Source organism: Scleropages formosus, chromosome 5 (genome assembly GCF_900964775.1).
Source record: "Scleropages formosus chromosome 5, fSclFor1.1, whole genome shotgun sequence".
NCBI lineage: Eukaryota > Metazoa > Chordata > Actinopteri > Osteoglossiformes > Osteoglossidae > Scleropages > Scleropages formosus.
Window position 1 is genome coordinate 21,634,445 of NC_041810.1, and position 11,491 is coordinate 21,645,935.

The 11,491-nt window shown below is 46.5% G+C and overlaps 1 protein-coding gene across 1 annotated transcript in view; it reads left to right on the plus strand.

The window, feature by feature from the left end:
• The first annotated feature begins 10,700 nt into the window (after nucleotides 1–10,700).
• LOC114910517 (carboxy-terminal kinesin 2-like) overlaps nucleotides 10,701–11,491 on the plus strand; it is a 2,218-nt gene continuing 1,427 nt past the window's right edge. The window contains exon 1 of the mRNA XM_029251914.1: nucleotides 10,701–10,733. Within this exon, the coding sequence (XP_029107747.1) occupies nucleotides 10,701–10,733 (33 nt within the window). The remainder of the gene's footprint in view (nucleotides 10,734–11,491) is intronic.

Genomic DNA, 11,491 nt, shown 5'->3' on the forward strand with positions numbered 1-11,491 from the left:
TCAGCAGAGAATGAGTTGGATAGATTGGGGGAAGTTATTTACACAGCTATGCGGTAGAGCGATTTGGGATAATGCAGGCGAGGAGGGAGGAGCAGATGGGTGTTGTGAAGTCAGGGCGGCAGGTAGGAATAGAGAGGCTTGTTCTGGAGAGAAGGCAGCTTAAAAGGCGAGTTGGAGAGGGGGAAAGGGAGGGTATTTGTGTCTTGCATGCGGGTATAAAGAGTAGATTGGCGGTATTAAGAAGGGCAGAGGCTCTTAGGAGGAGGAAGAAGAAGAAGAAGAAGAAGAAGAAAAAGAAAGAGCGGGCCAGGGTGGCGGCTTTTTTTCAGAGATCCGTTCAAGTTTGTGAAGGCTCTGTTTGGTAAGGAGGAGTCTGGGACGTTAAGGGTAGAGAAGCAGGAGCTGGATGGTTATCTGCGTGAGGTGTACTCTGGTGCAGAGCATGGTGATGGTGGTCTAGAGTTGCCGGTGGACATCCCCCCCTGTAGGGGAGATAAAGTGGGAAATGAATGCGTGCCCTCCGAGATGGGGAGAGGCGCAAGATGTAGTGCGGCGGGCAAGGGCCTCTTCGGCACCTGGCCCAAACGGGGTACCGTACCGGGTGTTTAAATGTGCTCCGGGTGTGCTAAAATTTCTGTGGAGACTAATGGCTGTTGTGTGGAAGTCGGGGGGTGATTCCCAAGTCATGGCGGAGAGCAGGTGGAATTTTTATCCCTAAGAAAAGGATGCTGTTGGGGTAGGCCAGTTTAGGCCTATCAGCCTTTTGAATGTTGAAGGGAAGATTTTCTTTAGTGTTGTGGCAAGGAGGTTAGTAGCATACTTGAAAGCCAACAGGCTGATTGATACCGCCGTGCGGAAGGCGGTGCTTCCAGGATGCTCAGGGTGCTTGAAGCACACCAGTATGATCTGGCATCAGATTCAGTCTGCCAAGAAGGAGAAAAGAGATCTCCGGGGGGTGTTCTTGGATTTAGCGAATGCGTACGGGTCGGTTCCGCACGGTTTGCTGTGGGCGGCATTCAGGTTTTTTAAGGTTCCTGGGAATGTTACGAGGCTGGTGAAAGCCTACTTTGCGGATATTCAGTTCCGTTTTAGTACGGAGAGCTATACAACATCGTAGCATCGGTTGCAGGTTGGGATCATGGCTGGATGTACAGTTTTGCCATTGGCTTTCACAATGGCAATGGAAGTTATTATAAGGGCTTCCAAATGGGTTGTTGGTGGTGAGAGGCTGCGGGATGGGACGCGCCTACCCCCATTAGAGCATTTATGGATGACATGATGACCGTTACGGCCCCTTGTACGCGTCGTTTGTTGTCTAAGCTCAGTGAGAACTTGAAGTGGGCTAAGCTGAAGGTTAAGCCAAGCAAATCGAGGAGTGTCTCAATTGTTGGTGGGAAGGTGGTAAAAGAGAACTTTTGTATCGATGAGGAAGTAATTCCTTCTATTTTGGAGAAGCCAGTTAAGAGTTTGGGTAGATGGCATAGTTCTGTATTAAGCGATAGGGAGCAGGCTGTTGCACTCAGGGAGGTGACTGTGGAAGGCATAAGGAGCATTGATGCGTCCCTCCTCCCTGGGAAGTTAAAGTTGTGGTGTCTGCAGTTCGGGCCCTTGCCACGTGTTAGGTGGCCACTTCCGGTGTATGAGTTTTCTGTCCGGGAGGTGGAGAAGCTCGAGCGGATTATTAGTGCGGCGATAAGGAGGTGGCTGGGAGTGCCACGCTGTTTGAGTAGCGTAGCGCTATATGGTAAGGGCATGTTGGAGCTGCCGGTATCAAGTTTGGTGGAGGAGTATAAGTGTGCAAAGGTGGGTTTGGAGCTGACTCTAGTGGAGTCAAAAGATGAGTCTGTGAGAAAGGTGGTGCCGCCAGCGAGGACAGGTAGGGAGCGTAACCCCAGAGATGCTGTTCAGAGCGCAAAAGGGGCGCTGATGTTGCCGGACGTGGTTGGGCACGTACAGAGAGGGAAGGCAGGGTTTGGCTCTGGCCATTTGCGGCAGGTGCGGAGTGCTGCCCCGGAGGCAGACAGACGCCGGTTGGTTGTCGAGCAGGGCCGAGGGCAGGAAGAGGAGGTGAGGCGTGCAAAGGCGGTCGCTTTGGTGAAGCAGGGTCAGTGGGTGAACTGGGAAGGTGGGGAGAGGAGGAAGTTGCGCTGGCAAGATGTGTGGGCGATGGAGGTGAGTCGCCTTAAGTTTATCGTTGGAGCAACTTATGACGTATTACCAACGCCACAGATTAATGTTAAGCAATGGGCAGGTGGCGATGGTTCTTGTAAGTTGTGTGGTGGTGTGGCAACACTGCGGCACATTTTGTCAGGGTGTAAGGTTAGTTTGGGGCAGGGGCGCTATACATGGTGCCATAATCAGGTTCTTACATGCTTAGCAGGTGCGGTTGAGAGTAAGCGGCAAGTTAGCTAGAGCAATTGGTTCTGTGCGGACAGGAGAGAGTAGCACTATGCGAAGGGCAGACGTGCCCTGGTAGGTGGGGTAACGCACGGGACTGGAAGCTGTTGGCTGACGTGGGCAAGCAGCTCCAGGTTCCGCAGGTCATTGCCGTTACTTCGCTGCGGCCGCACATGGTGTTACATTCAGAGGGTGAGCGTACTGTGTCCTTTGCAGAGTTAACAGTGCCGTTCGAGGATGCTATTGGGGGGGCATACGAGCGGAAACCGTTAAAGTATGCTGATCTGGCGGCAGAGGCAAGGGACCGTGGTTGGCGGGCTCATGTGAGGCCACTAGAGGTTGGTGTTAGAGGGTTTGTGGCTAAATCAACTACAGCATTGTTGGGGGAGTTTGACACTAGAGGCTGCTCGTTAAAGGTGGCAGTGAAGGAGCTGTCTGAGGCAGCTGAGAAGGCAAGTCAGTGGTTGTGGTTGAAAAGAGAGCAGGGTAGTTGGGGTTGCAGGCTGGAGGGAGGTGTGTGATGGTGGAAAACTAGTGGCAGGTGGTGAGTAATGGAAGGCAGCTGGTGATAATTAAGGAGGTGTGGCCTTGTTAAGTAGGATAGTAGTTTATATTTGTGGAGTGGCACAGTTGCAGTTGGTTTGGTGGCGGGTATGGAGGTAAGGTTAGAAGGTAGGTATAGCGCTGTGGTTTAACTGGTTGAGGTTGCGGTAGTTGTTGAGGGTGAAGGGTATCGATTGCACTGTTGAGCCTTCCGGAGGTGTCGTGGACCTAATTCAATGAAACACCGATGAAGGGAGGTGCCCACTTGATAACCTCAATGAAATACTCCTGTTGGCACCCGGCCAGTGTGGTTTGTTGGTTTGGTTGGTGAGTTAGGCTTGGTGTGTTGATTTGGCTTTGTCGGAGTTGGTTGATGGTGGTGTTGTTGTTTTTTCTTTCTCTTTCTTTTTTCCCTCCTTTCCCCCGTGCCGTGAATTTGTTCTGAACGGATTCTGTGGAACCTGATCAGCTGCGATTTTTATTAGTCCTTTGAATGTGTGCTTAGGGTGATAACTGGATTTGTGTAGCAGACAATGTTTGTCTGTTTTTTTGAAAAAGACCTTAGTTTTTTGTGATTTAAGGCTATTCTGAGATCCGCTGTAATATACAGTGGTGTCCAGGAAGTTTACTTCCCGTGTGTCCCAGTGTTGTTTTACTGCTATTTTTGGGTGGTGTGTGTTCATTATAGCTGTGAAAATGTTGAAGTCTGCGAGGCTGTGGTGCCAGACTGCGAAAATGTTATCTAGAAATCTGTAGTAGAGAAGTGGTTTGATTGGGTATTTGTCAAATAATGTTTGCTCCCAGTCTGCCATATATATGTTAGCATAGGCTGCTGCTAAATTTCTTGCCCATTGCTGTGCCCTGGATCTGTAAGTAGCTTTTGGAGTCGAATACAAAGTCGTTTCTGGTTAGGCTTACGTCCGGTAGTTTTAGTATTTCCACATCTGGTCTATTCAGGTCTGGATACTTGTTGAAGAGTCTCCTTACCGCTTCTAGGCCCAGATCTGTGGCAATGTTTGTGTACAGGCTGTTGATGTCAACAGTGAATAAAATTGCATCCTCTGGAACGGAAACGTTCTCCAGCTTGCTAATGAAGTCGTATGCGTCCTTCAGGTAGCTGGGATGTAGCTGGGACAGAGGGTTCATCAGTTAGCTGTCGATGTACTCTGCTATATGGTACGTTTCACTATTGCAGTCTGACGCTATAGGTCTTCCTTTGGGGATCTCTCCAAGGATCGTCCATGTTTCGGGGTCTGCGTGTATTTTTGGGAGGAGGTAGAAATTTGAGACCTGCGGAATTGCAGGTCCCATTAAGTAATGTTTTTGTTTCTTTGTTATGTACTGTCTGATTTGTAACTGTGTTAAGATCTCGACTTGTTTCCGGTCCCAGTGGCTGCGGGAGCGGAGTGTAATGTTCCATATTACTTAGTATTTGTCCTGTTGTGCGTCCATCATTACGATTGCAGAACCTTTGCCTGCTGGTTTCATGACTGTGTTTGTTTTTCCTTAGTGTCTGTATTGCCCCCCCTCCCCCCCCAAGGGTGGGCTGAGGTTACGTTTTTGGTTGTGTGCGTGATGGATCGTATTATTTTCTTGTTGTATTTGATTGATTTCCGAATATTGGGACTGACTTGTTTCAAATTTGGTTCCCATTTAGATGATTTGGTAAATGGGGTTAGCTGTTTCTTTTGTTGGAAATTGAAGTAGTCTAATAGTTTTAATTTTCTGTTGTATGAATGGATATCCCTGAGGAGTTCCCCCAAGTCTGGTCCATCTGGTGTGAGAATGAAAGTGAGGCCTCTCTCCAGAAGTTCCTCTTCCGGTTTTGGACAAGTTGATAATGTTGGTGTGCTTTGTGTTTTTGTCGCACGTCTCCACCCTTAAAAGTTTAACTGGTCCAGCCAGTGTCCGACGGTCAAATGCGCTGTTCCTGTTGTCCACCGTGTTACGTTAAGATGGTCAACTTTGAAGAGAAGTTTGTCGATCATCGGTAATGAAATCCCGTGTTTCTCAGTGTGTCTGTTGATGGCGTCCAGTGTGTTCTGTTGCTCCCTGGGTAACATGTCCGAGTATTGTATCAGGGGCGTGTGTATGGAGGCATTCGGGAAAGTTTCCCTTGCCGCCCTCCACATGTGCTGTAGTCGCTCGATAGCTGTCTTGTACGGTTGTTGCAGACGGTTATGAAGTCCTGCAGCTAATATTACCTGTTGTGTCTGGAGGTGTATTTATTTTTTCCCCCTAATATTTTGGCTATGTGGAAGAAGTTGGCCCCTGGGTAGCTGTCTACCTGAACCCTGTTCGGTGTGGTGCCTGCGATTCTTCCTATATTTTCATCCCCTATAATTACGGTCGGTTCCCTTACTTCTGATTCCCACTCTGCAATCTTCCTCTCCGTGGCCGAGTGTCGTGTAGGTGCCCGAAGTGCTACTGCAGTCTGTGGCACCAATTCCTCCTCTGAATTGATGGCGGGGGCGGGGGGGCGCTCTGGCTCCTGTGCATGTTTCCTATGTTATGTTTGCTCCTGTTCCACACCCCTTTCTGTACTGAGTGTTGCACTGCCGTCTATGGCCTGTTCTACTTAGTTATGGTTGGAGCAAGGCTTAGGGCTGGAGCTATGGTTTGGGTTGGAGCTAGGGTAAGAGCTGGATCTATGGATAGGGCAGGAGCTACGGTTAAGATTGGGGCTAAGGTTTTGGCTGGAGCTGGGCTTAGAGCTTAGGTCAGGGTTTGAGCTAGGGTTAGGGCTGGATCTCAGCATAGAGTTTGGGTTAGGCTTAGAGCTAGGGATAGGGCTGCAGCTAGGGTAGGAGGAAGGTGAAGGGTTGGAGCTAGTTTTAGGGTTGGAACTATGGATAGAGCAGGAGCTAGGGCTGGAGCTACACACAGAGCTTGGGTTACGGTGTGAGCTAGGGTCGGCGCTAGGCTTAATGTTTGAGCTAAGGTTAGGGGTTGGAGCTAAGGTTAAGGTTATGCTGAGGAGAGTTATGGACTTCGTTTACATGGTTGTATTTTGGTTGCTCTGGCAACGTGTTGCTGGGAGGTGTGTAAAGGCGCGTGTGTGTGTGTGTGTGTGTGTGTGTGTGTGTTTATGGGGTGTCCAGTTGTGGGAGAGTCGCATGTGTTGTCAGAGAATAGTTTTTTGTTGCGGAGTAATGTCTCCCCCATGAGTCTGCGTGAGTGTCCTAATTAGTGACCAAATACAAGCTTTATAGTTTATAGCAGAAACTTTGCCATTCTGGCTACACCGTAACAGCCTCAACAACTAATTCCAAAATGCATATTCCGCAAGGATAACACCGAACATAAATACAAAAGCGTACAAACCATACGAAACATTTGTCTGTTATAAATATCCCTATCTTACAGTATATAAAAACATTTATCCCATTAGAGTAAATCACCCCTGTCAAGTTGTTTGTGCCCAAGGACTCCCACCTAGAAATACCCCGAGTGGTTCAGTCCATCTGGTTTGCAATACAGGCTAACCAGGACAAGAAAGATGTCAAACTGCTGAAGGGTAAGCAAAGAAACTACAGAAATGATCCTTGAAAACTGCAGTAAATGTGTTTACTTTTAACAACCACCTGCATGTACTTGTCATAGTTTAATTTAATAAACGTTAATAGTTAAGGACAAACGGATACTGGTAGGCCTTTCCCCCAGCACCCAACCTGGTTCAAACAGAAAATGGTAAGTGAAATACTGGACCAAAACAAACAGTGTAACAGCACAAATTGAAATGCATGTGAACGGGCAGCAGCAACAACAAGAGCCAGTACTTCAACTGATGTTATTTTTGCTGGCATCTTACTGATTCTTTGCTACCACCATGCCTGTCACAGCTCAGGATGTGAGTTAAGGTTGGAACACTAAAGCAAAACTAATCAGTCAGTCAATATCGCTGAGTCACTCTGCAATCAACTGGGTAAATAGACAAATTCCCTTTATAATAGAGATTTATTAGAAGAATGCAAAAAACACCAACTTCATTCATTCTGTTGATGTTGTTGGAGAAGGGACCTAGTAGAAGACAGGAGATGCAGAGCTCTTTACTACCTTAATCTGAAATCTCTTGATACATTAGTCTATTAGACAGGCTTCATAATGAAATAAAAACGCGAGCAATAACTAACTCTAAAAAACTAAAACATACATATTGAAAAAGTATAGGAAGTCACTGTGACTGTAATACACAACTTGTCTACACGTGCTGAAAAACAATTACTGGAAGCTAAAAACTCGAACTTGGCTCGTTCCGGAAAAGGCATTTGAGTTCTGAATCAATTTTTCCCATAAGAAGAAATAATGGGGATTAATCCGATCCAGACCCCCAATGATTGCCTATTTAAACGTATACATACCTGATGCAGTGGAAGCCTCACCACACTATGAATGCCACTTGTGGATTTGAACTTATCAAACCATCCCCTACTGGCCTTGAAAGGCTCACTAATAGTCACTCTTTCCAGGGGGCGTCTCTAACGAGTTGATCATAAAAAGATCGTGCCTTTTCACACATTGTTACCTGTGTTACAAATACGCTCTCTAACAGTTTCTGGTTAATCCAAGTTAAAAGGAGTTTTTCCACTTTCTCCATTACCTGAGGGCTTCGGCTCGAAGTAATAGATTTCGTGCCCTTCCCAACATCTGCCGCCTTAATCTTTTCCTTATTTGCCAAAATTGTATAGGTGGTCGATTTTGCCATCCTATATTCAAGGACAAGATCAACTATGCGACAACCTCTCTCATACTTCTCAATGATTTGTGTTTTTTTTTTTAATCCCAATAGTGGCCCTCAGAATCTTCCTTCGTGTCACGGTGTTTCCCCGGGGCGGGAGCGTCGAACCCAAGTGCGGAGCGGGGTAAGCTGCTTCAGGGGACAATCCGGAAGACATGGTCGAGGAGGCAGGCAGGGGTAACCGATGTGCGCGCGTAGTCCGAAGGGAGAATCCGAGAGGCGTAATTCAAAGACAGGCAAGGAGTCGAGGCAGACCAGGGAGTCAATGACGAGGAGCACGAGTGAGTCACAAGGCTGAAGCAAGGTTCCGCAGCTTCCTAAGGTCCGGGCTGCCCTTTTACGTGCCCGGAGCCTGATTAGCCGCAGGTGTTGCTTGTCGCCGAGGTCGTGGGCGTGACCCTTCCTTCCTGGCCCAGTATGCAGATGATACAGTCCTGTTTGCATGTTCCGACCGCTCGCTCGCTCGCCCAGGCGCTGCACCTGACTCAGACGTTCGGTAGGGCCTCGGGTTCGGAGAGGTGAAGTACTTTGGATTCCGCCGGGGAGCGCGAAAAGACACCTTTGGTGGTCTCTCGCTTTGTAGCGGTCCCCTCAGAGTGCTGGGTGTGAGTTTTCTTTCAAGAGGAGCGTCTTGCGATAGCTAGGCGGAAGATGGGGCTGTGGAAGGCAAGGTCCCTGTCCTTCCTGGGTAAAGCACTCATCTTGGAAGTTGACGTCCTCCCGACCTTACTTCATTTGGCTCATGTCTACCCCATGCCTCGCAATTTAAGGAAAGGGTTTGTGAAAGACGTGTTTGGCTTGGTATGGGGTGGGAAGCATGAGTTTGTGAGGAGGGAGGTGATGTACCTAGGGAAGGACAGGGGCGGAAGAGGGGTCCCTGATTTCCCCCTAAAATTTGATTGCCTCTTTTTCGCGCAGCACTGTTTCCGTCTGGCAGCTCCCCTGGAACACCCACACCAACATTTTGTTCTCCTCTGGCTGTCTTTCCCGTTGCGGCATTTGGTGAATTCGTGGTCCAATGCTGGACCAAAGGCCGAGTCGTCTGTGCCAGATCACTATAAGCAGATGGTGAAATGGAGTAAGATCGTTCCGACTGACGCAAATACCGAACGCGAGTGATGTTATGCTGTCTATTAGACAGGCTTCATAATGAAATAGAAACACGAGCAATAACTAACTCTATAAAAAAACTAAAATATACATATTGAGAAAGTATAGGAAGTCACTGTGACTGTGATACACAACTTGTCTACACGTGCTGAAAAACAATTAGTGGAAGCTCAAAACTCCAACTTAATTCGTTCCAGAAAAGGCATTGGAGTTCTGACCCTCCCCCAATGATTGCCTAAACATATGCATACATACCCGATGCTGCAGAAGCCTCTCCACGGTATCAATTCCTCTTCTCCTTTTAAAATTATCAAACCACCCCCTACTTGCTATAAAAGGCTTTAAAATTGAAACGCTTGTTCCTGGAACATTTCTGCATATTTCTGCATAGACATGGCGGGCTTTCTGACAGATATTTTTTTTTGTTATTGAAACACCTCTGAGCAATTCTTGATTTATCCACTCTAAAAGAATCTTCTCAATTTCTTCCATTAAGGGAGATCTCCGGCTTGACTGAAGATTTTTAATCCCTTGAGCAACATCCGCCACTTTAATTTTTTCTTTGTTCGACAAAATTGTGTAAACAGTAGACTTCGATATTTTGAATTCTAAAACGATGTTAGAAACAGGACAACCTGTTCCATATTTTTCTATAATTTGTTTTTTGATGTCTATGGTTGCCCTTACCACTTTTCGTACAGTGCTAGGCTGGGGCGAGAGCGAGAGCACAGAAACGAGAGCGAGAGCACAGAAACGAGAGCGAGGTTCGGCAGCTTCCTAAGCTCCGGGCTGCCCTTTTATCATGTGTCCGCAGCTTGATTAGCCGCAGGTGTTGCTTGTTGCCGAGGTCGTGGGCGTGACCCTTCCTTCCTTCCTTCCTTCCTTCCTTCCTTCCTCCAATCTAATTTCTTTAGAGAACACTAAATATCGTTCTTGTTAATTCCTCTATAAAGTTTTAACGTAAGACGTACCTGAAGGACAGTGATACATTCGCAGAGTCGCGGCCGTTTGAATTTCAAACTGAAAGCTTTCCCGCGGCTTCCCCGTTTCCACTCTAATTGGCCCGTTGTCACCGTCAATCAAAAATCACGTCGCAAAACACCAAAGCACAAGAACACCCACACTTAGCTTCTGTATTTAGCAAATCATTCAAATATTTAATCCAAAAGTAACCAATTGGAAGATATGCATAGTAAAAATATTTGAGCAATAACCGACAACTCTATAAAAAAAAAAAAAACAAAAACTGTAAAATATACATATTGAAAAAGTATAGGAAGTCACTGTGACTGTGATACACAACTTGTCTACACGTGCTGAAAAACAATTAGTGGAAGCTCAAAACTCCAACTTAATTCGTTCCAGAAAAGGCATTGGAGTTCTGAACCCCCCCAATGATTGCCTATTTAAACATATACATACCATACCTGATGCTGTAGAAGCCTCTCACCACTTCCTCCTCACACATGGTATCAATTCCTGTTCTCCTTTAAAGTTATCCAACCACCCCCTACTAGCTACGAAAGGCTTTAAAATTGAAACACTTGTTCCTGGAATATTTCTGCAGAGAAATGTCGGGCCTTTTGACAGATGTTTTTTTTTTTTTTGTTATCGAAACACCTTTGAGCAATTCCTGATTAATCCACTCTAACAGAATCTTCTCTATTTCTTCCGTTAATGGAGATCTTCGGCTTGACTGAAGACTTTTAATCCCTTGAGCAACATCCGCCACTTTAATTTTTTCTTTGTTTGACAAAATTGTGTAAACAGTAGACTTGGGTATTTTGAATTCTAAAACGATGTTAGACACAGGACAACCTGTCTCATATTTTTCTATAATTTGATTTTTTTTCATTTCTATGGTTGCCCTTACAACTTTTCGTACAGTGTTTGGCTGGGCAGAGGGCGGGCGATGGGCAGAGCGATGGGCCATGAGGGTGAGAGGGTGAGCGATGGGCAGAGGGATGGGCCATGAGGGCGAGGGAGCAAACGAGAGCGAGCTGAAGCGAGGTTCGGCGGCTTCCTAAGTTCCGGCTGCCCTTTATGTGCCCGGAGCCTGATTAGCCGCAGGTGTGTGCTTGTCGCCCGAGGTCGTGGCGTGACTTCCTTCCTTCCTTCCTTCCTCCAATCCTTGTCTCCTTACCCACCATGATGATGCGACGATGCAGACGTGGAAAAAATAAAAACTAACGTATTAACAAACCGAATTTCTTTAGAAAACACTAAATATCGTTCTTGTTAATTCCTCTATAGAGTTTTAAATAAGACGTACCTGAAGGACAGTGACACATTCGCAGAGTCGCGGCGTTGAATTTCAAACTGAAAACTTTCCCGCGGCTTCCCGTTTCCACTCTAATTGGCCCGTTGTCAACGTCAATCAAAAATCACGTCGCAAAACCCAAAGCACAAGAACACCACACTTAGCTTCTGTATTTAGCAATCATTCAAATATTTATCCAAAAGTAACCAATTGGAAGATAGCATAGTAAAATACTTGAGCAATACCTGACAACTCTATAAAAAAAACAAACTGTAAAATATACATATTGAAAGTATAGGAAGCCACTGTGACTGTAGTACACAATCTACGTGTTCAAAAACAAGAGTGGAAGCCGGAATTCGAACTTAAATCGTTCCACAAGGGAGTTCGAGTTCTGAATCAATTTTTCCCATAAGAAATAACGTAGACTGGATTAATCCGTT